Source organism: Mustela erminea, chromosome 9 (genome assembly GCF_009829155.1).
Source record: "Mustela erminea isolate mMusErm1 chromosome 9, mMusErm1.Pri, whole genome shotgun sequence".
NCBI lineage: Eukaryota > Metazoa > Chordata > Mammalia > Carnivora > Mustelidae > Mustela > Mustela erminea.
In genome coordinates this window covers 57091542-57116035 of record NC_045622.1, presented here as the reverse complement: position 1 = coordinate 57116035, position 24494 = coordinate 57091542, and the positions used below count along the sequence as shown (strand labels likewise).

Below are 24494 nucleotides of genomic sequence, written 5' to 3'. Positions count from 1 at the left end.
GTGTTTTATTGTTTTAATTGTACATATAAGAGGCACTCAGAGTGCTCGCTTGCATTTCTGACAGCCTGAGACACCCAATGTTTATAACAGTTACTTACAAGCACCCTGCGGCATCTCTGGCTGGATGACTTGTTTACTGTTACCATTAATTTACTGTCTCCTCCACCTGAGGATTGGGACCCACCACCCATCTGCCAGCCACAAGTGGAACTCTCCTGGAGTGGGCATGGATGGGGATCAAGGCACTGAATGGAATGTGGTCAATATCAGGGAGTGAGTTGGTAGAGAAGCAGCAGTGATCTCCATGCTCCCCTTTCCACATATGTCCCCTCTATGTGCCTTTGCTCAAGCTGTGTTCCCTGCTTAGAACAGCTTTTCTTTTCCCACTTTCTTTCTGCCCTCCAAAGCTCAGCTCAAATCCCGCTTATAAGTACATCACTTGTTCTGATGGTGAGCCTAGAGCTTCTAGACCTTAGAAATCACACGGCTGATAGGGTCCTTTAGAAGCCATATTACCCAAAGACCCAGGGCAAGAATCCCCTGTACACAATCCCTGATGGGCAGACAGCCAGCCTCTGTCAATGCCCCTGGAGTAATGAGTTGCTCAGTACCTCCAAGGCAGCTTTACACGGAGTCAAACCCACCTCCGTAGAGAAGTTCTTCATCAAATATCATCCTTCACATGATGCTTTACTTATCTCTAGTCATCCTAACAACCCTGTAAGATGGGTATTGTTATCCCTATGTTATAGAGGAGAAAACGGAAATTCTAAAACCTTAACTACTGGCTCAAGAACACATAGCTAGTAAGTTACAGAACTTAGGCAAACAGAGCTTAGATAACTGCCTAGCACTAAAGCCTGACCTCTCTCCAGGACACCATCATACCTCTGAAGATGCCACTCTTAATGGCTGAAGAGAATGAACAGAACAGTCAGGCCAACCTGGTTTCTATGCTGGGCACTCTCGCATCACTTGCATTAGCAGACCTGCCCTCTGCCCAGAAACACCCACCTTGATGAGGGTGGGGAATATTGTAATATGCCTAGCAGAGCAGTCTTCTTGCTAAGGAGCAATGGCCATATATAAAACAGAAGGGTTTTGCTAGGAACGGGGCAAACGATGACAAAGTCTCAAAAACGGGGTTGCAGAAGTTTCTTTCCTTTCTAGACTGTGCCTGTTCTAAGCAGGTAAAACAGAAAGAACCTCTCTGAAAGAAAACAAGGCAATTTCTCCAATGCTTTTGGCACTCCTGTTTGGATCCTCTTTCTTCTTCACACCTTAGATGCTGTACCCTGAGTGAGGAGATTGTCCCCTCACCTCTTACCTTCACTCTTTTCCTTGGACAATTTTAGTCACATCCACTGTAGTCACTACCAAGCAAACGCTGGTGACTCCTAGATCCCTATCTCCTGCCAGACTTCTCCTTTGAACTCCAGACCCACACATCCAACTGTTCACCCAAATCAGAAATCGGCATGTCACCACGGATGCCTCCTTTTCCATCAATTCCTACATTCAGCTAAGAATTCAACCTCTTAGTATTTTTTTTAAACATCTACTTTCTCCGTTTCCAAAGATCACTTTTAGGAATCCCCAGAAATTTTAAGTACATTTTGGGGGAGAGGAGCATAGCTTCTCATCCAATTCTCAAAGGAGGCCATCATCCCTTAAAGGTCAAAGAGCCACTGCTAATCTCTCTCCTCCAATTTCATCCCTCACCCCATCCAAATGATTCATTTAAAATGCAAATGTAAACCAAGCATCTCCTTTCTTAAAATCCTTCAAGGACCTTCAGAAAACAGTGTGAGCACCCTACAACTGTCCTACAATGTCCTTCTCATGCAGAACCCTGCTTCCCTCTCTAGTCTCGCTTCTTGCTATTCTCAACACTGAGGCAGATGAGTCCTTGCTGTCACCCACCCATCCCACGTCTCTTCATGTGTTGTCCCTTCTACCCAGAAGATCCATACCTCTTAGTCTGCCAGGCAATCTCCCACTCTTCCTTAAGACCCTATTCAAAGTCATTCACACTATGCCCCTTCCCAGACAGCAGTCTGCCCTCAGGTAGCGCTTATCATTGCCTATGCCAGTGCTATCTCCATTCATTGTACATCTACCTTTGCATTATCACTCTGTACTGTGATGCCTTGTTCATAGGTCTGTCTTCTCACTTAACTGGGAACACTGTTGAGGGCCTAGATCATGTATATTCATTTCTACATTCCCAGAATCTGGCAGTGTGCCTGACACTCAGTAAATGCATGCTGAATTATAAAGAAATAAAACTAATAAGCAATTACAACTGCAGAGCACTTTACAATTCACACATCATATGCTTTATCTCTTGATGTTCACAATACTGATAAGGTAGAAAAGGGATGTATTACTGGGGTTTAGAGGTCCTGGCAAGGTCACAAACGACAACTTACCACTTCCTTTCAGTACTTAGCACAGTACAAAGGGCCACAGAAATATCTACTAGAAATTTAGTAAATTTGATGGACTCTGCTGCAATAGTGAAGGACTGTCCAACTAAGCCTGTGACTTTCCTTTGAATTTGCCTAGACACACTCTGGGCAAAAGGCTAGCACTCTTGCTCTTTTCTACTCTCCTCACACATCCTGTAAGTCAGGTAACCTCCTGTGAGAAAGTCTGTCCCATCTAAAGAATCACAAGGTTCTTTTGTTCCTGTCTACTTCACCAATGAGAATGACCCAGAAATAGATAGAGTAGGTAACAGATACAGGTTGAATGGATAAAAGAACGAGGTATCTTTAAATAAAAGAAAAGAAAGAAAGGAAAAAAGGAAGAAAGAAAGAAAGATCGATCAATCGATCGATCTGGTTAAGAAGGAGCTAAAGGCTTAGTAAGGAGAGAAGAGATCCCTGGGATGATTCTAAAGAACGGTTACTTTTCAGGGCCTAGAGCATATGAAGTTGGGAGGGCAGAGAAAATCCAAACTGATATGCCAGGGAAAATTAGATAAGCTGCCAGAAACTGCGGCAGGCAGTGCAGTCTGGAATTTAACAAAACAAAAACAAAAACAAAAAAACCCTTAGAACAACAACAAAAAGATGCAGAGCCAGGCATATCCTGCAAGCTAAAGAGTGAGTTCATCAATGATTCTGATAAAATTCTAGAATGTGTTTTTTTTTTTAATGGTTCTTAAACCCTTAGGTAATTACTGGGTATCAGTATGGGCTCGCTAAGGACAAGACAAGACCATGTCAGAATAACTTAGAGTCTTTGGGTGAAAGGGTTATTGGACAAAAAAAATTACAACAAATGCTAAACACATTTTTATTTTAGCAAGAAATCTAAGAAAATCTCTTAAAATTCTGTAGACAACATGAGAAATGGAGGATAGAAAAAAATGAAGTTTGGTGGACACAGTTGTGAATGTTGAGTAATGCTTCAAAACTGTCATGACTACATGCTCCAAGGCTCCATACTGAACTGAGTCCTTACAAACATTTAAACCAAAGACTACATCTGAAGGCCCTCAGTCTCATAAACCAAAGACTAACACATAAAGCACATGATGGCAGGGATCTTGCCTGTCTAACTCACCAATGCCTAGAACAGTGTCTGCTAGGTAGGAATGTCATCAGTAAATATACGAATCCACAGAAAGCTTACTCACTAAATTCACAGATCATACAAAATAAGAAGAGATACTTAATATTTTTATCTTATTTCATAAGGAATATAATAGCCTTTTCCAATATTTTTGTTGTCTATCTACCTACCTATCTAGAATATAGGCTAGCTAGTTTAAGAGTTAAAATAAAGTTAAGAGGAGGCTGACAGAAAAGAAGGGAAAAAAAAGGATGGAAAGAAGGAAGAAAGAAAAAAGAAAATACCTACAACAGGGTCAGCAAATACAGCCTATGGGCCAAATCCAACCTGCTGCCTGTTTTTGCAAATTAAAAAGTTTTACTGGTCCATACCCACGTACATGTGTTGTGTGTCTATAGCTGCATCGGCACTACAGTGGCCAAGCTGAGCACTCACAATTCAGACCAGGTGGCTCACCAAGCTTAAAAGCCACTAAGCAGCTTTTTCCAGAAAAAGTTTGCTGACTACTGATCTAGAATGTTGAATATGAGCATCAATCTGGAGAGAACAAAAATATAAAACTTAGGTGCAGGGGTAGGAACTGGTGTGACAGCAAAGGTTGGCCTCCATGGCTTCACAGCCCTGGGATTCTATGAAATCAAAAATAGTGTCTGAGCCCTGCTGGGATCCTGAGAGCAGATGATAAGGCACTCAAATAATCCCTTCCCTTCCACCTGGCTCTGCCCCCTCAGAAAACACTCCCCTTTGCTTTTTTGTGAGAGCACCTAGACACAAGACCAAGCTGAGGACAGTAATGCTGTGTTCCAGTGAGGAGAGAACAGCCAAGAGGTGTCTCCACACAGGGCAAGTTTCACTCATGAAATTTTCCTCTGAAACATAAAGTGAACATAATTCCTCCAGCTCAGTGGGGAATCCAAGGAAGCATAGGTCATGGCCTGCACGTGGAGCTGTCAGCTGAGGAGGAAAGGAAAGACATATGGGCAGATGAAAGCTCAAATAACCATATAAAAGGCCAAGATTTAGAGAACATTCAAAAGAGCAGCTGAGGGCAGGTTGCAATTATTGCCAAGGACAGTAAAGGCTTCGTGGAGGATCCAGCTACAGAAGTGGAGCTTGACAGAAGGAGCAGTTTTAGAGAAGTAGAGAGGTAGGGGGAGGGCTACTCCACACGTCCCCCGGGCAGCAACGCTCTGACGCTCTTGACACCGCCTTCGTGCTGCTGATCTGAGAAACCTCACTGGGGCAGCAACGACAGCTTTGCCCTGGGCTACCACAGCTACGTCAGTCTGGCAGCCTCACTGACTGCTCTGGGGACCAAGCGCACTGCTCGCCTCACCAAACCTTCAGTGTTCTGACCGTTAGGCAGTCGGCATGACTGTCTGCCCTCTGGGCATCACTGCCAACCCTAGAGCAGTACTTCTCAGCTACCCTATTGATGGAAACAGGGGTATCTCAGCTTCTGTGAGTGACACAGGAAAATGGACAGGCAGAGGGGTCAGCATGAATCAGCAAAAGCTCAAAAGTAAAATAAATATTCATTGCTGTTTATAGCCAAAGCAACCTATCCTCTTCTACACCTCACTTCTGAAGAACTACTCCCCAGAAGAAGTAACAAAGACCGATTGCCCGAGTATGCTCCGACAGACACGTGACTGAACCCTGATACAGGTGCACACCGCCTCTTTCTTCTGAAGTCCAAACAACCCACATTAACACCCTCAGGAGGCACAGATGCCCACCCCATTTTATAAGCATAAACATCAAGGCACAGAGAAGGTCCACTTTTTGTCCTGGGTCATAATGGTAAATCGAGGGGCCGGTCCCAGAGATAGGATTGCATTCTGCATATAGAAGGGGGTTAAAAGCAGTATTCAGAGTGGTATTGAGGGACCTCTTAGGCAGAGGAAACCAGTGAGGCTGCTTTCTAGTTCTGGGACAGGGATGGGATAGGTTAAGTCTGCAGGAAGTAGAAGAGGAACAAAGCCACATTCCATGCAGTTGCCTTAATTATTTTATGGAAGCCTGCTCCAATATCCACTCACCTGAGATTCTGTGGGGTGAAGTACTATCAGGAGAACACCAAGTGAAAGGTATCCCCCACTCCCTGATCTGGTCATGAAGTCAGGCCTCTATCTTATTCCCTAAGACTCCAGAAGGGACATAAATGATAGAGCCAGAGGGGACTGTGAAGGGCATGTGTTCTAAGCTTTCTGCGTTATCCATGAGTTCCCAGAGGATGAGGGACTTGCAGGCTCTCACTCTGAGCTGCTGGGAGAGCGGGCACAAGAGCAAGGCTGCCTAGAAGCCAAAGGGAAGAGAGTGCTCAGAACAGCAGGGGATTCTGTGCTTACCTTCCAAAGAATGGATTCCCTGCTCCTTGGCAGTCTTATAAACACTGCTGAAATCATCCCCAAGGTTTGGGTCAGCACCAGCAGCAAGCAGGATCTGCACCACACTGGAAGAAATCAGAAAGACAGAAAGTGTCAAAAGCTGGAAAGGCAAAGGAAGTCGAGACTCAGATTCTGAAGCATGTTTGGGGATTGGAGCTGCTTCTGCTCATGTGAGTGGTACAGGGGAAAGAAGGTAAACTCTGCCAGTGTAAAAGACAAGGAAAGCTCTGAAACTGACTAGCTGAGTGACTCTGATCAAGTTATCTAACACCTCTCTTAAGGCTAGGTTTCCACAACCACAAAATACAGAATTACTTATTCCGCAATTACTTATTAAATTCTTACAACAGTGTTGTAATCACTGTTCTACTGTGCAATGGTCTGCAACCTCATGGAACTTATGGTCTTCTGGGAATATCAAGAATAAGCATGAAATTATAGTAATGTGTGGTAAAGGCTATGATGGAGGAAGTACTGGGGCAGCTGGGTGGCTCGGTTGGTTAAGCATCTGCCTTCAGCTCAGGTCATGAACCCAGGGTCCTGGGATGAAGCCCCACATCAGGCTCCCTGCTCAGTGGGGAGCCTGCTTTTCCCTCTCCCTGCCACTCCCCCTGCTTGAACATACATGCTCTGTCAAATAAATAAATCAACCCTTAAAGAGAAGAAGAAAAACAACAACAACCATGTACAGTGGGAAACCAAGGGAGGAGATCAGGAAAGGCCTCCCGGAGGATGTGGTATTTAAGGACCCTAAGACTTGGAAGGATGCATAGCCAGATCTGGGTGGTGAAGTGGGAGGACTCAATGTATTCACAAATCCTAGAGGCAAAGGGGCACAGAGCTTCACCTGAAGAAAGTAGCACTGGAGCTGAGAGTGTAAGGGGAAGAACTGTGGGAGAGAAGGTAGGCCACTGAAGGGCTTAAAGGGGAAGTGACTTGACAACATATGCTTTTCCTCCCCACTTCAAAATATACAGACTTAGAAAAATGCATACTACATTGCAATATTAAGTTAAAGAATGAAAGTCTTCCCTTATATCTACCTCCTCAATCTAAATTCCAAGAGTAACCACTATTTATAGTTTGGTGGATTTCCTGCCAAAGCTTTGCTATTCGAACAGTCACTCTAGTGGCTGTGAGAATGGATCAAAGGGAGTGGGACCAGAGGTAGAAGCCTCTACAGACTTGTTATAAGGTTAAATTAGGTAAATTTACAGAGCACTGAGCCTAGTGTGCTTGACCCAGGAAGGGCTACATATGTATGTTCACTTCCCTCCTATTGTAGCATGTTTCTGCTAATGCTATTTCTCCTTAAGGAGAAAAAAAAAAAGCTCTGTTCACCATAAAAAATTCAGAAACTATAAATAATTAACAAGAAAATGTTTTTAGAATATATAAACAATCTTCCAGTTTTTTCAATGTATGTGTATTTTTATTTACAAAAATAAGACCATAATAAATTCTCTCAAAACACACACAAACATGCACACCTCCACTTTTTTTTTTTTTTTTTTTTTAATTTATTTGACAGAGAGATAGAGAGCACAAATAAGCAGAGCGGCAGGCCTGGGGAGAGAGAGAAGCAGGCTCTCTGCTGAACCAAGGGAGCTCGATGTGGGGCTCGATCCCAGGACCCTGCAATGATAACCTGAGCCAAAGGCAGACGCTTAACCAACTGAGCCACCCAGGCACCCCACATTTCTACTTTTTAATAAAGATTTTATTTATGAGAAAGAGCACACAAATGCAAACATGTGAATGGGGAAAGGGGCAAAGGGTGAGGAAGAGGGAAAGTGAGAGACTCTTAAACAGACACCAAACTAAGCACAATGCAGGGCTGGATCTCACAACCCTGAGATCATGACCTGAGCCAAAACCAAGAGTCAGATGCTTAACTGAATGAACCACCCAGGAGCCCCAATATTTCAATGTTTTAAGTATTTGTCTACCACACTGTTTTCAATAGCTGCACAGTGTTCTACTATAGTATACTTCATTTAACCAATCTCCTATTCTAAGACATTAGATTATTTTAAATATTTCAATAACACAGTCTGATTATTTCCTTTGGCTAAATTCCTAGGAGATGAAGTTCTGGATCAAAAGTGTAAGGTTTTTGTGTTTTGTTTTGTTTTTAAGCTTTCTAAATTTATTTGAAAGAGAGAGAATGAGCTAAGGGGAGGAGCAGAGGGAGAGGGAGAAGCAGACTCCTTGCTGAGCAGAGAGTTAGATGAGATCATGATCTGAGCCAAAGGCAGATGCTTAACCAACAGAGCCACCCAGGCACCCTAAAAGCATAAGCATTTTTTAAGTGTTTTGATAAATATTGAACTGAATTTCACAAAGAGTGTACCAATTTTTTTTTTTAACTAGCAAAGGAAGAAGGATGAGAGTAACTTGTGCTTTCCTTTCACCAAAATAGGGTATTTATTTTTCTTTATCACGTGTCAATCTGGAATGGAATCACACTACAAACTCCACTTGCACTTCTTGGATTACTAAGGAGATTGGACTTAAAAATATATATGTTTAGTAGTCAGTTGTGTTTCTTTTTTCATAATCACGATAGTTGGACTATTTTCATAATGTCCTTGGACTATTTTCATAATGTCCTTTGACCATTTTTCTCTTAGCATGTTAATCTTTTGCTTACTGGCCTTCAGAACTGTTAATGCTTTTAGGGCACCTGGCTGGCTCAGTGGGTTAAAGCCTCTGCCTTCAGCTCAGGTCATGATCCCAGGGTCCTGGGATTGAGCCCCACATCGGGCTCTTTGCTCAGCGGGGAGCCTGCTTCCCTTCCTCTCTCTCTGCCTGCCTCTCTGCCTGCTTGTGATCTCTGTCAAATAAATAAATAAAATCTTTGGGGGAAAAAAAAAAAGAACTGTTAATGCTTTTGAGAGTATAATGGTGAGCATTTCTAAAAATTACTCTATCATAACTATTAAAAAGTCAAATTGTAGGGATGCCTGGGTGGCTCAATTGGTTAAGCATCTGCCTTCGGCTCAGGTCATGATCCCAGGTTCCTGGGATCGAGTCCCATATCAGGCAACCTGCTTCCCTCTCTTCTTTCCTTTCCCTATGCTTGTATTCTCTGTCTCTCTCTGACAAATAAATAAATAAAATCTTTAATTAAGTCAAATTATAGTTTTAGCTTATCTCTTTGTTAGTTTTTCAATATCTGTAAGCAGCAGTGTTCATAGTTTTCCCTGTGCCAATTGGCTTGAATTTCATTCAAATAGGCATAGAACCTGGTTCAATTATTTACTGCATGGATGGATGAATTTTTAAAATGATTTCTTAAACTTATTAATGAGAGACAGAGAGAGAGAGAGAGAGGAAGAGGGAAAAGCAGGCTCCCCACTGAGTAGGGAGCCCAACGTGGGACTTGATCCCAGGACCCTCGGACCATGACCGAAGCTAAAAGCAGATGCTCAACCATCCGAGCCAGCCAGGTGCCCTGGATGGATGAATTTTAATAACTCCCATGTACACAGACACACAGTCCTCACAGGTAAGTCAGAAAACCAAAATCTACCTCCCAAGTAGCTGAGGTTCTCCTACAACTGATCTAACTCGGTCAGGCCAAGTCTCAGGTGTCTATTACCTTACCTAAAAGGATCTTAAGAATTACCTTTCATTGGGAGGGAGACAAACCATAAGAGACTCTTAATTTCATGAAACAAACTGAGGGCTGCTGTGGGGTGAGGGGGGAGGGATAGGGTGGCTGGGTGATGGACACTGGGGAGGGTATGTGCTATAGTGAGTGCTGTGAAATGTGTAAGCCTGATGATTCACAGACCTGCAACCCTGGGGCAAATAATACATTATATGTTAATTAAAAAAAAAAAAAGAATTACCTTTCATAGGTAATCTATCCAGTATATCGATTACAATCCTAAGAAGAAATGAGAAGGCTCTCTAAGCAGTTAAAATCCATGTCTAAAATTCAGATATTGAATTTGCAGCAGAGTCTCTCAGGTTCTCACTTGGAGGTGTATTTGCTCTTTGTTTACACATAATTGGGATAAAACTGGCATTGGTCTTCCTCGTTTCCCCAGAAGATGAAAAGCCAAGAGGGTACAAAAAGACTCTTATAGACATGAAAACCAACACAGAAGGCAGTGAGAAAAAAATATCTGCTAGAGAGACAGTACGATATAGAGGTTAAGAACATTGGCTTTAAAATCTGGGACAATCTGAGGGATGCCTGGGTGGTTCAGTTGGTTGGACGACTGCCTTCGGCTCAGGTCATGATCCCGGAGTCCCGGGATCGAGTACTGCATTGGGCTCCCAGCTCCATGGGGAGTCTGCTTCTCCCTTTGACCTTCTCCTCGCTCATGCTCTCTCTCACTGTCTCTCTCTCAAATAAAAAAAAAAAAATCTGGGACAATCTGAGCATCAATGTGAATGACAATAATGGATTATAACCCACTGAGTAAAAAAAGATTTCGTAATTCCATACTGAAAATAAGTATGTTAATGGGATGAAAAGAAAGTTCTTTCTTATTATAGAATGACAACTAATAAATGTAGAAAGTACAATGAAATTAGAACATCATTTTGCAATCTCATAGTTATCACAGATGATAAGAGCATCTGGCTCACATGGCTGTGTGAACACACATAAAGTGCTTAAAACACACCTGACATATAGTAAGTGCTCAACAAACACTGGTTATTATTTTTACTAAGTCCCTGACCTGTGGTTGGGCTGTGGGGAAGTCAGAGAAATGTGAACTGAGACATTTAAATTGGAAAGACAGCATATTTTATAACTAAACAGAGAGATCTGGGTTCAAATCAAAGCTCTATCATTCACTGTCTGTGATCCAGGACAAGTTACCGTACCTCGGACGCCCATTCCCTTACCAGGAAAATGGAGATAATAACGCCCCCCCCACAGGTTATAAGTATGTAAAACTCAGTAGTACATGACACGTAGAAGGAGTCCACAAATATGAGCTCTCTTCCCTTTGTCCATATAATCTTTTTTTTTTAAAAGATTTTATTTATTTATTTGACAGACAGAGATCACAAGTAGGCAGAGAAGCAGGCAGAGAGAGAGGAGGAAACAGGCTCCCTGCTGAGCAGAGAGTCCGATGCAGGGCTCCATCCCAGGACCCTGGGATCATGACCTGAGCCGAAGGCAGAGGCTTTAACCTACTGAGTCACCCAGGCGCCCCCCTTTGTCCATATAATCTTAATGATAACATGATTCTGGGTTGAAGCAGGCACCAGATGTATACCTGACCATGCCCCCCGCCTCCGCCCCAGGACTCAAGGTGGCATAGCCCTGTGTTAAGAAGGCAGCACTTCTTTCTATATTCTGCACAAGGTGGCTTGTTTTAAAATCCAAGAGAAAGGTTTGTCGACCTAAACTCAAAGGGACATAATTTGGTTAATCCTCAGCTGCTGTGTCCAATCACCATTCAATCACAACTCCTCCCATGGCAGGCTGTCCCTCCAGGCAGCTAGTGTCACTAACTGTGCTACCTGGGCCTCTTCAGGTTCGTGAATATTGATTCCATCTGTCCAATTTGCAGGCTGCAAGACGTGTCCAAGCAACCAAGTATGCTACCCTTGGCCCTGGAGGGCAGATGGTGGTCTGACAGGATGGAGAGAAGACAGTGACTAGGCTCAGCCCTCAGACTGCTAACCCAATCAAACGGAATGGGCAATTCACTTCACAAACTTGGAGGCCAAAGAGGGTAAGCAACCAAGCTAGTGACTCATTCTGTAACCTCAGAGAAGATTCCCTTCATTTTTAATAAAACTCAAAGGCAGGAGCCCCACTGAGGGGGTATAGCTAGGACTAAAGGAACTGTGGCTGCTTAGTGGCCAAGAGTGGCACCAAACACCTTGCCAGATGGCTAGGAGGCTTTCTGTCCAACAGCCATTACTTACTTACAATGCATCTAATCCAGACCTCCAGGGGGATAAGGCCCTTCTTGGGGAAGCCAGCCCAGATCAGGCTAGAGGGCTACATGACTCTGGTTAGCTAGCTTTGATGACCAACAGAAATACAGCGGGGCAAAAACAGGGTAGGAGGCTAGCCAGGTTAGAGAAAGCTAAGGCAAAGCTGGTAAGAACAGGCTTAGCAGTTGGCTATGTCCAGCAAGTGTCAAGAAGTTCAGAGTAAAACAGAACCAAGGGCCAGAGACCGGGCGGCACAGATATGAGGCAAAAGCCAGGTCAGATGTTAAGGACTAGAAGCTAAAGAACAGTAGGTTAACAAACCAAGTAGGTAGCCAGAAACCAAGGAATATACAGGTATCAGAAGTCAAGGAAAGGCAAAAGCAGAAACCGGGAGCAGCACTGAGACTTTGGAATGAAGTGATTTCTTTCTCTTTGATGCCTTTTACTGAAGCAGAAACAAATTCCCAGGTTCAGAACTGTATTTGGGAGAAGGTGACTTACATGGGGAGATGGTAAGTAGGCCTGTTGTCTGGCTAACATGGGGAGTACAAGGTCAGAAGTAAAAAGAGAATTTGATGGCACAAATGGAAGCAGATGTCGCTATTCGAGGTGATCTATCAAAGGACAACTGCAGGGGCGCCTGGGTGGCTCAGTGGGTTAAGCCGCTGCCTTTGGCTCAGTTCATGATCTCAGGGTCCTGGGATCGAGCCCCGAGTCGGGCTCTCTGCTCAGCAGGGAGCCTGTTTCCCTTCCTCTCTCTCTCTGCCTGCCTCTCTGCCTACTTGTGATCTCTGTCTGTCAAATAAATAAGTAAAATCTTAAAAAAAAAAAAAAAGGACAACTGCAGCCTCCCCTCTGTTCTGATGCCGGCATACTGGCTGTTGATCTTTAGTAAGTCTGGGTTTAGGTATTACTGCCTTAAACTTGGGTAGCTGGTACCATACAGGCTGTGGTGTATGGGCTAGGTCTTTATGGTCTTAACAACTGGATTAAAGGGGACAGAGTATATCACCCCATGAACTTTTGTTTTTCTACAACAGGAAACATTTCTATTCAAAGGATCTATGCTGACTACTCAACAGGTTCCCTCTGGGCAAAGACTTAAGAATATCAGCAATTCTCTGAGCTAGCTCAGGATTTGATCTCTGATGGTCTGTGGAAAGAAAACCAATGCCATTATTAGCCTCAAAGACTAGAGATAATCTCCAGACTCTACTGCCCTAATTTGGAGATTCAGAGGCTATGTACAGCCCAAGAGGATGGGGGTTTGTCTTTTAATGACTTGCCTCTAGCAGCAGTACTTGCCTTCCCGACACCAGTCAGAATCTGTTCTGTTTCTATCTCTACCCAAGTGAGCTGACTCACTGAAGAGACTGGGCCTTGTGAACACTGAAGGTGAAGGATGTGAGAGTGAGCTCTGATCCTAGGCTGAGAACTGTTTTATTCTGTCTTGTTTCTACCACCTGTTAGTACAAGTATCTATTTTCTCAAGGGTACAGAGTGTGGCTAAGTACAGGAAGACAGTAGTCTAATAAGAGCTAACATTTGTGTATACTTCCCCCATGCCACATGCTGTTTTAAACATTTCATATATACTAACACATTTAATCTTTGCAACAACCCAATGAGGCAGCTTAAGCATTAAGAAAACTGAGGCCCGGAGGAGTTAAGTAACTTGCCTAAGGTATCATTCAGCTGTAAAGTACTGAGGTGGGATTCAAGCCAGGGCAGTGTGGCTACAAAGTCTATGTCCTCATCCCTCAGCTACACTGCCCCTCTCTTCCCTATACTGACTCCGAGGCAGCTAACAAACCGTGGGAGCCATACCTCAAGTCAGGTTTCAGCAGCATGGCTAGGATCAGAAAGCCCAACAGAGGAAGAAACTAACAAAAAAGATTACTATTAAGTATATGAAGAGATCTTCAAGCTCATCTGTTATTAGAAAAAAGCAAATTAAAACAATGAGATATCACTTTAAATTCCACAAATTGGCAAAAGTTAGAAAGCTGAAAAATGCCACGTGTTGGGAAAGGACACGGGATTCTGGGACCCTCTGACAGACTTGTACGGCCTCTAGAAGGCGATCTTGTAATACTTTATCAAATTAAAGTACCTTACCCTATGACCCCACACTTCTGAATATATACCTCCCACAGCAATTCTTTCGCAGATCCATAGGGGGCAACATGGGAGACGTTCATCCCAGCATTCTGTGACAGTGGGGAGTTGCAGACAATCAAGTGTCCCCCTCTGGGGACGAGTAAGTTAAACATGGTAGAGACACACTATGAAATACGATACAGCAGTTAGAATCAACAGACTGGATATACATGCAACAACACTGACATGATTTTTCAAAAAGGGCTGATTCCCTACCCCCTTCTATTAATCATAGCAAACTTGACCATTTGTTCCAAAAGTTTATTCCTTCAGGAAGTCTTTCAACTGCAGAACTTCTAATTCCTATGATGATCTCAGGGATTATCTCTAGTGGATCTTGGGGACTGAAGGATTATGGACCCAGCAAAAACAATGAATTCTCTGAAGTACACCAAAGGCCATCAAATGTGCCACTCCTTCTGCTGGGAATGTTTCCTGCTGCTTCAACTGGTTAGTGCCCATCACTTTCAGGGCTCTTCAGGAACTAGGTCACCAACTTGACTGAGTCTTCTCTGACCCCCAGCCTGGGTCCATGTCTTTCCTATTTGTCTACCCACAATGCAGTACTTACCCCCATGGGTAAGTGACCCTCATCATGTTGTACCATGATTGCCTGTTTACTTTTATTTGCCTTCTCTGCTAGACTATGAGGGAAGGGCCATGTCTTGACCTTCATTCCCAGCTCCTTGCCCAGTGCCTAAGCCAAAGTAGTCAGTAGATGCTTTCTGAATGAGTGCACGAATAAATGAAAGAAGAATAAATAAAATCATTATTTTATTTGGTGGGAAATGGTAGATGCAACTCTATCAGCCCTGCCTAAACATCTCCCACCTGAGGATGCAAACTAGGTCACAGGCAGTTTAGCAGTGGAAAACCTTCACCTTCCTCTCCTGAGTACCAGGCCTTTCCTGCCTTCCAGCAGACTGTTCCTAGACAAAGCTGAGGAAATAAATTGGAGGGTGGTCCCAAAGTGGCAGCTCCTGAGACTCATGGAACTCCCTTTGGAGCCACAGCCCCCATGAGGCGCATTTTAATTTGCTGATCAGGTTGTAATTAGATTAGAGGTGGGAGCATATGTAGGAAGGTTGGCTCACACTGACCTTGATGAGCTCCTGCTTTCAGGACAGTGGGGCGTCACAATGCATGGGAGGACAGTTACATCGATCGATGCTAAGGCTTTCTGCTCTCAGTGGCCGGAGGGGCTTGGGGTTGCCACATTGTTTAAGAAAAAGCGAAGAAACCTGTGGTGTGGGCCGAGGCCTATGCTGGGCCAGGCGCGTGTCAAAGACGGCTGGCGAGCAGCTGGAGCTGGTGAAGCAAGAAGGGCAGTGATCCCAGCTCCAGGTCGTCCCCACACAATGTTGAGCTTCAGGAGAAGCTCCTCCAACTCCTCCTCCCCTTTACCCCCCACATCCAAAGCACAGGGTCACTGTGATGAGTGTCACGGGTCCCAAGGAGAAGACAAAGAGGTGACCTATTCTCAATCCAGTGCACACCTCGATGAAGGGAAGAAGCAAAGAGGTCACAGTTCAGGAGGTCTGCTGGAAAGTCAAATGAGCTGTGGCTCATTCAGTCCACTGGCTGGTCTATGCACTGGTCAGGAAAGCAGGGTGGCCTGACCAAAGGCAGCGGCATGTGTTAAATCTAAAGGTCCTGTGGCATGGGAGCATGAACCCTGAGTGGAGAGGGTGGGGAGAACAGTTTTCTTTTTAAAGCCAGCTTCCTTAGGAAAAAAAACTAAGATTTGGTAGGAGGCAAAGAATCTGTGTAGAAAATGTGCCACAATTTTCTCAAAAGAGGATAATAAACTTTTGTTTTCTTCCCTCAAAAGGTACAGATCAGTAATCATAACATAACAGCCACACTTCACATTCACTGTTCCAGGTCCATATAACCACTTACAATGAGGTACTAGTCCCATTTTATAAATGAATAAACAGCAAGGTTTATTGAGCTGCCCAATTATACACATGAATTAAATTAAGCATAGGAACCAAGATTAAAATCCAGGTCTGTGTGGGGCCAAAGCTGGTACACATTTCCCTAAACCACACTGGTTCTCACTCATCCAACCATCCATCAGTTAGTTACTATCCCATAATTACTGAGCCTCTATTATGTACCAGGGATAGTGACATTTTCAGATGGTAAGGTAAAGCAGGTCATAGGAGCTAGCTGAGTTAAGAGGGAGTCTTCTGGGGCACCTGGGTGGCTCAGTTGGTTGGGCGGCTGCTTTCAGCTTGGGTCATGATCCCAGGGTCCTGGGATGGAGCCCAGCCTCGGGTTCCCTGTTTGGTAGAGAGCCTGCTTCTCCCTTTCCCTGCTGCTCTGCCTGTGCACATACGCTCTCCCTTTCTGTCAAATAAATAAATAAACAAATAAATAGGGAGTCTCCTTCAGATGGACAAGGGTCAAAATCAACGGTGGGCCCAGACAACGTGAGATCACATGTACTTGCTCTCGCTCTCTCGCTCTCTCTCTCTCTGTCAAATAAGTAAATAAATAAATAAATAGGGAGTCTCCTTCAGATGGACAAGGGTCAAAATCAACGGCGGGCCCAGGCAACATGAGATCATTTGGGTCAAGGCCCAAAGAAGACATGGCACATTAAGGAGAGGGCCATGGAACCAAGATCACCCATCACAGGGTTTCCCAGACAACCTGGATCTCACATTCTCTACTTAGTTCTAAATATAATTCCCTATCTTCCATGTCTTTCAATCTGTGCTCTAGAATACATGGTTGCTGAACCTATAGGCCAAAGTGGTCAAGCCCTGGTTGTTAGGAATTTCATTACAACATGGGCCTGGACTAGGTTCTCTCTAGGCAAAGGCTCTATAAGAGCATGCTGGGGCTGGTATATTCCTTAGACTCTGGATGAAAATAACAAGAAAACAAAAAATATTAGTAACACCAGCAGATACCTATTAAGTACCTAACTACACACTAGGCATCCCACTGAACGGTTTTATATGCATTTTAATCTTTGCAATCTCCCTATGCTGAGGTAGGGGCTATTATTATTTGCATTCTGCAGATAAGGAACCAGAGCTAGTAAGAGGTATAGGAAGGTTTTTAAGTTAGGCAATCTCCTTCCAGAGCCCTTGTTCCTTACCACTACGTTACACACAGCTAGACTACATGCTCCCCCAAACAGGGACTGTGCCCTGACCATCTGTTCCTCATACATAAGGACTATAGGCCAGTAAATATTTGCTGAATCAATTCACTTCTGGGGCCTTAACACTGTACTTGCTGATGTGCACACTGAGTTTTGGTCAGCTTCTGGGCTTTATTCACTACTACTGCTAAGTTGGGTCTTCCTCACCCTGGATTTTACAGTTGGCCTTTGGTTTTAGTTGTAGACTTAAACACTCAATCCCTATTAATGTTTTTCACCACAGATTTAACCATTGTTCGAGCCCACTGAGTTCTTTTTTCAGTATCTCTGATTCTTTCACCCAACATATTATCTCTGTCTTTAGGCCTCATTTAAAAAAAAAAATGTTATTTATTTATTTGACAGAGAGAGAGAGATCACAAGTAGGCAGAGAGGCAGGCAGAGAGAGAGGGGGAAGCAAGCTCCCTGCAGAGCAGACAGCCCAATGTGGGGCTCAATCCCAGGACCCTGAGACCATGACCTGAGCCAAAAAGGCAGAGGCTTAACCCACTGAGCCACCCAGGTGCCCCTCTTTAAGCTTCATTTAATCTGCCAGTTGGGTTGGCATTTATCCATGGTCTCAATGGAATCAGTGACGTAATGACTGAATAGGACAGGGCCCCGTGGCTCACCACTGAGTTTGCTCTCTGGTCTCCAGTCATATATAACAACATATGAAACAGGCCATTCACCATCTGACTGAACTATTCTCCACATCATACTTTATTCATATGGGTATCATGAGAAACAAATACCCTGATGAAACCCAGACACACCTACTATATTACTATATACTCCTGATCCACTAGCCTGCAGCCCTATTTAAATAAACAGTTCACATCTTTCCACCTCTTTCTTGGTCTATGGAGGCCTGCTAGGAATAGGACTCCTAAAACGACAAATACGTCTGGAAGGCTGTGGTCCACGGCCATTTTTGCTGGCTGTAAGTGAGGTCTCTGGAACCAGAGGGAGCACAAAGCTCTTCTTAAAATTGAAGCTGTTTATGCCCGAGGTGAAATTGAATTTTATTTAGGTAAGGGATGTGCTTAGGTGTACAAAGTAAAGAACAACACAGTGACTCCTGGTGGCAAACTGAACAAAACCACAGTAATCTAGGGAAAAGTAACTAGTGTTGATGCCAGATTCTGAAGGAACCTGCTAAAGCCACTGGCCACAGAATCCATGTGATGCTATACCTCTCAAGGATTTATAAAGGTGTAGATTTGTTCTCTTATAAAAATAAATATATAATAAATAAGCAAGCAAGCAAGCAGCTCATGGCACAACATGGGTCTGATGTTCTTTAAAAAGAGGTATGGGAGTGAACCAAATCACAGTCCCTAGAAGAGGAACATCCTTCCCCAAGTAGCTGAATTGGATGAGCAGTGGATGCTCCCCTGATCCCAATTGATACTCTCTGTGAAAGCACCAAACACAGAACCCCAGGACGAGATACAGTGTTGGAGAAAGGGAGTTACCCTGAGATCGTATGTTAGGCAAATGAGCTGGCACTGCTTTCCAGGGAGCACTGTCTTGGGTTGCCTGAGGTCAAGGCATGCATCTGCCAAACTAGAATCGGTGCATGCTGGAATTGGAATATCATTACTACGAAACAGGATTATCTTGAGCAACGATTCCAAATGGGATTAGAAATGACTGTTACTCAGATATAATCGGCCACAGCAGCAGTGGGAGAAACATCAAGCCTGGCACACTTTTCTGGGGGCATGATGCTGGCATTCCGGGCACCTGGCCAGCACCCTCACCCACCCTTCCTTGCTGGGAAATACTGGGCACTGTCCAGCATTGGGCATGTGGCCACCTGGGACAAGAGCCAGTCCCACATCAAAGTGCCCTGCTCTGGGGTGTCATGTTCTAGGCCCAGCTTCTTAGATGAAAAGGAGTGTAAAAAGTCTCCAAATCCCTTCTGCTTCTGAGCCACCTAAAGGTGTTGGGAGAGACAAGTAATACCCCACATTCGAAGACAGGTTTACCTGCAGACTGTTAACAATTTCCTCTTGGAGTGACCCACAGTGATAATAATAATTAAGCATCACCACCACTACTACTATGCTATTAACTAAAGTACCCAAACCTTATCAAGTGCTTACTGTACGGCAGGCCATTATTCTAAACAATACAATATTTACATATTTAAACCTCAAAATAGCCTTTTAGGGTAGATTTGCTCATTAGGCCCATTTTATGGTTGAAGAAACAATCACAGATAAGTGAAAGAACCTGCCAAGGTACATAACTGGTAAGAGGAAGAAGAGGAGTTGAATTCATGTAATCTGCTCTAGAACCTACAGATGTATCGATGCTAGACTACCACAGACTGAGAGGATCGTGGCCCATGTTGGATAAGGCCTTTCCGGCACACTCTCTCATCTCTAGACTGCCAGCTCCTCCAACTGGATCTGGCACATTCTTGCTTTCTCACCTTTGTGAACCGATGTTCACACCACTCCTTTGGTACTAATGATATTCCAGAAATGCTGTCCCCTCTACCAATCAAAATCCTGTCCCATCTTTCAAGGTCCACCTCATGTGAAAGGCCTCCTTTCATTATTTCATCTCTACACGGCATGATCTCTGCCTGTCACTCAAGGTGATCTTCTCTGGGACACTGACCACGTTCTGTCTCATTCTACAGGTTAGAAAGGGGGGGGGGGGCTTGTTTATCCCTTTACTGCTGTCAGCGTTTTTTTTTTAAGATTTCTTTTCTTTTCTTTTTTTTTAAAGATTTTATTTATTTATTTGACAGAGAGAGATCACAAGTAGGCAGAGAGGCAGGCAGAGAGAGAGAGAGAGAGGGAGGGAAGCAGGCTCCCTGCTGAGCAGAGAGCCCGATGTGGGACTCGATCCCAGGACCCTGAGATCATGACCTGAGCCGAAGGCAGCGGCTTAACCCATTGAGCCACCCAGGCGCCCCATCTTTTTTTTTTTTTTTTTTAGTTTAAGTAATCTCTACACCCAACGTGGGGCTCAAATTTGCAATCCCAAAGTCAAGAGTTATATGCCTTACCAATTGAACCAGCCAAGTACTCCCTATCAGCTTTTTGAGACAAACAGTGCTCTGTTTTTAGACTTCTCAAAAATCCAGCATATCTTGATACCAGTGGGTCATCAAGAAACTCTGACTGAGCTGATGTGACTCTGGTCCTGGTACCTCTTAGTCCATCCCATGGCCTTGTTCCCCACCCCTTCCCTCTACAAGCAGTATATCCAGTAGAAAGAATGAGAATTTGTGGTTCAAAGAGATCTGGCTTCAAATCCTATCTCCCTCTTTCACTTATTAGACAACAATGGGCATATCTGAACTTCATTTTTCCTAGCTGTAAAACAGGGATAATGATCCTTCCCTATTAGGATTGCAGTGAGGATCAGAGCCAACACTGGAAGTGATGGACATGGGCCTGGCACACAGAAGCCCCCATTCACAACCATAGCTGTGATACCAATATAGTCAGAGAATTGGCCAGTGCAAAGCCCAGCCTCTTTGGGCCAAAGGAAGCACCCCTCTGCAACAAGCAGCCAGGCCAAGAACAAGCTGGGGACCCTAGGAAGAGGCTGTAGGCCTTTAAGTCGGGGTAGAGTTCTACGTGGTTAGGTCCCTTAAGGACCTGCACTGAAGCACAGGTGCAGGGGTGCTGTACCTGCTCTACCTCCAGCCAGCCAGCAAGGAATGAGGACCTTGCGGGGAAGCTGCCCCAGGCCCAGCTGCAAAAGCAGTATCACTGTAAGAACACCTATGCAGCTGCTGGCCCACAAAGAAAGGCCTGCACAACCTCTTCTACAGGACAGAAGTCTGGCTGAGGCTGCTGGTTTGTCAAACACAGGGTTTAATGCCCACCCATCCATCCCCTTAGTAAGGTGGAGGGAAAATAAGCAAATGCTAAAAATAAATGAGTGCTACGAGAGGAAATTAAATGGTCTTCAGCCAAGGATGGCGGCATTTTAAAATTAACAAAGCCCAGGTACCACATCCAGGAAGGCCTTGGCAAATGCGTGTTAGCCGCTCATTAGATCAGCTCCTCAGGGACCCCAGCCAAGCAGGGAAGGCTGTGCCGGGAAGCAGTCCTTCCGATGCTGATGAAATGCACTCCAGGAGAAAAGGCAGAGGAGGGAGGGAGACTCTTGTGGGGAATTTCAAACAGTTTTGCTGGAGCTCTGCCTCATGGCCTCACCTTCTCTGAGGCAGGGGCTTCCAAAGCAACCAGAAAGCCCAAGTGGACTCAAATACAAATCTGCCCCCACCACTCCACTCTTTCAGGATCTGTGGCTCCTGAAGCACCACAATGGCCACACTGTTTAGATGGTCTCCCTGCACGGCAATGCAGGGACAAGGAGTCGGAGGATGATGTGGGATGGGAGGCAACCTCTCAGTCCTATACTCTTTTTCCTTAATATTAAGGATCGTACGATATGCTATGAATTTATAAAAGCTCACTGTGTATCACTTGTAAGTGAATTTATCATTATTCATCAGTAATTATGTCTCATGACATCACAAATCATGAGAGATCACAAATCTTTATTCTCTACCAACCTAGTATACAGTACTCTAATATGAAATACCATCAACCAGAGGAAGTCTAAACATTCCAGCTGACAATGAACCATACAAATTCATTCTGATACTACAAATGTGAATTTTTAGTATGCCGTGACAATTAATAATGAAAACGAGACACGGATGATAGCCTTTTTTTTTTTTTTTTAAAGATTTTATTTATTTATTTGACAGAGAGAGATCACAAGTAGGCAGAGACGCAGGCAGAGAGAGAGAGAGGAGGAAACAGGCTCCCTGCTGAGCAGAGAGCCCGATGCGGGACTCGATCCCAGGACCCTGAGATCATGACCTGAGCCGAAGGCAGCGGCTTAACCCACTGAGCCACCCAGGCGCCCCGGATGATAGCCTTTTAAAAAGTTTTTTTTTTAAAGTCAATTTACTGAGGTATCATTTACTCATAGTAAAATTCATCCCTTTAAGATGTACAATTTGATGAGTTTTCATTGTATATCACCACCACAGTCAAGACTTTGAATATTTTCATCCTTCCAAAAGTTCTTCTGGGCCCTTCCTCCTACTCCTAAATCCTAGCAGCCACTAAGCTGATCTCTGTCCCTATAGTACTGCCTTTTCCAGACTGTCATATAAATGGAGTTATACCATAGGTAGTTTTTTGTGACTGGCTTTAGCTTAGCATAAGGCTTTTAAGCTAGGTGGCTCAGTCAGTTAAGCGTACAACTCTTGATTTCAGCTTAGGTCATGATCTCAGGGTTGTGAGATTGAGCCCTGTGTTGGGCTTTGCACTGAGCGTGGAGCCTGCTTATGATTCTCTCTCTCTTCCCCTCTCCCAGTCATGTGCATGCACTCTCTCTTTAAAAAAAAAAAAAGATTCATCCCTTTTGCCGCATGTGTAAATGGTTTGGGTTTCTTTTTAAAGATTTTATATTTATGTAACAGAAAGAGAGAGCACAAGCAGGAGGAACAGCAGGCAGAGGGAGAGGGAGAAGCAAGCTTCCTTGGAGCAGGGAGCCTGATGTGGGGCTTGATCCCAGGACCCTGAGATCATGACCTGAGTGAAGGCAGTCGCTTAACCAAGTGAGCCACCCAGACGCCTCTGAATAGTTTTAATTGCTGAGTAGTGGTCCACTGTATGGATGTACCACAATTTGTCCATTTACCAGCTGAGGGATATTTCCAGTATCCCTGGATGATTTCCTGGGTGATTTCCAGTTTTTGGTGATTATGAAAAAAGCTACTATAAATGTCTGCATACAGGTCTTTTTTTTTTTTCTTTAAGATTTTATTTATTTATTTGACAGACAGAGATCACAAGCAGGCAGAGAAGCAGTCAGAGAGAGAGGAGGAAGCAGGCTCCTGCTGAGCAGAGAGCCTGATGCGGGGCTCGATCCCAGGACCCTGGGATCATAACCTGAGCGGAAGGCAGAGGCTTTAACCCACTAAGCCACCCAGGTGTCCCAAGACAGGTCTTTTTTTTTTTTTTTTAAAGATTTTATTTATTTATTTGACAGAGAGAGAGCACAAGTAGGCAGAGAAGCAGGCAGAGAGCCTGATGCGGGACTTGATCCCAGGACCCTGAGATCATGACCTGAGCCGAAGGCAGCGGCTTAACCCACTGAGCCACCCAGGCACCCCCAATACAGGTCTTTTTTGAAGATGTATGTTGTTATATCTCATGGACAAGGTTAATACAGGAGCTAGTATTGCTGGGTTGCATGGTAAATATATGTTTTACCTTCATGAGAAACTGCCAAAGTGTTTTCCAAAGTGGCCACAGCATAATGCATTCCTAATTAGCAACGATGGCAATTGTTCTGCAACCCTGTCAACACTTGGTATTGTCAGATTTTCTAAATTTTAGCCATTCTAAATGACTAATGCTGAGTTATCTTTTCACGTGCTTATTTGCCATCCATCTCTTCTCTGGTTAATGTCTGCTCAAACTTTTGCCCATTTTTTAAGAACTGGGTTGTCTTTTTACTATTGATTTATAAGAGTTCTTTATATCTTCCAGTAACATTCCTTTATCATATGTCTGTTTTGAGTCTCTTTTTTGAAGAATTAAAAATTTTAAGGATCTAAATCATACCATTTTTCTGCCAAACCGCTATCCCCTGCATATACACACTGATGAAAGGAACAGGACAGACTTCAACCTTCAGATTACAAATACCTTAGTGCCACTGGATGGACAGTCAAGCAATAGCTGATACCTGTTAAAACTCACGAGGCTATTTTTACCTCCGCTATAAGCACCCAACCAGCATTAGACTTTAAGGAAAGCTACATCTGGATAAATGGCTGTCTTATAAACAGCTTTTGGCCCCCCAGGCTCTGGGCTCCCAAAAGCCCTGTTCTGGTCCGCCAGGCTCCTGGAATGGTCAACAGTCGTCACACTCCATTGCTGGCCATTGTCCACTGGGAAAGGTAGGAGGATCCCAATCCATCCTTCAGTGAAAGAGCAAACAGAGGGGCCTGTGGCTGCTTGGACATCAAAGTTGAGCAAACAGGCCTGGCAGGCCCTGCCTCTCCGCCTACACATCCTGCAAATGCCATGTGAAGGAGCTTCCCTGAGGGGGTCATGACTTTCAGCTTGTCATAGCACACATCAAAGTTTGCACCACACACGAACTGGGTACATGGGTTCGAATCAAGTCGCCTAAGAGCGGATACTCAGCCATTGTGTCCAGTTTTAATCCTGTGTTTTCCCAAGTAATTAAGCCTTCTTGCTTATGAACTTGTGACTAAGTAA

At 44.2% G+C, this 24494-nt stretch overlaps 1 protein-coding gene across 7 annotated transcripts in view; it reads right to left on the bottom strand.

Annotated features, from left to right (window-relative positions):
- Nucleotides 1-24494, bottom strand: part of CLPB (caseinolytic mitochondrial matrix peptidase chaperone subunit B) — a 141528-nt gene that overhangs the window by 83098 nt on the left and 33936 nt on the right. For 5 of the 7 annotated variants that reach the window (XM_032356714.1, XM_032356716.1, XM_032356719.1 and 2 more), the window contains one exon: nt 5934-6037. In XM_032356714.1, the coding sequence (XP_032212605.1) occupies nt 5934-6037 (104 nt within the window). Of the gene's footprint in view, nt 1-5933; nt 6038-24494 lie in introns of those variants that run through there. The other 2 variants (XM_032356720.1, XM_032356721.1) reach the window with 2 other exon arrangements.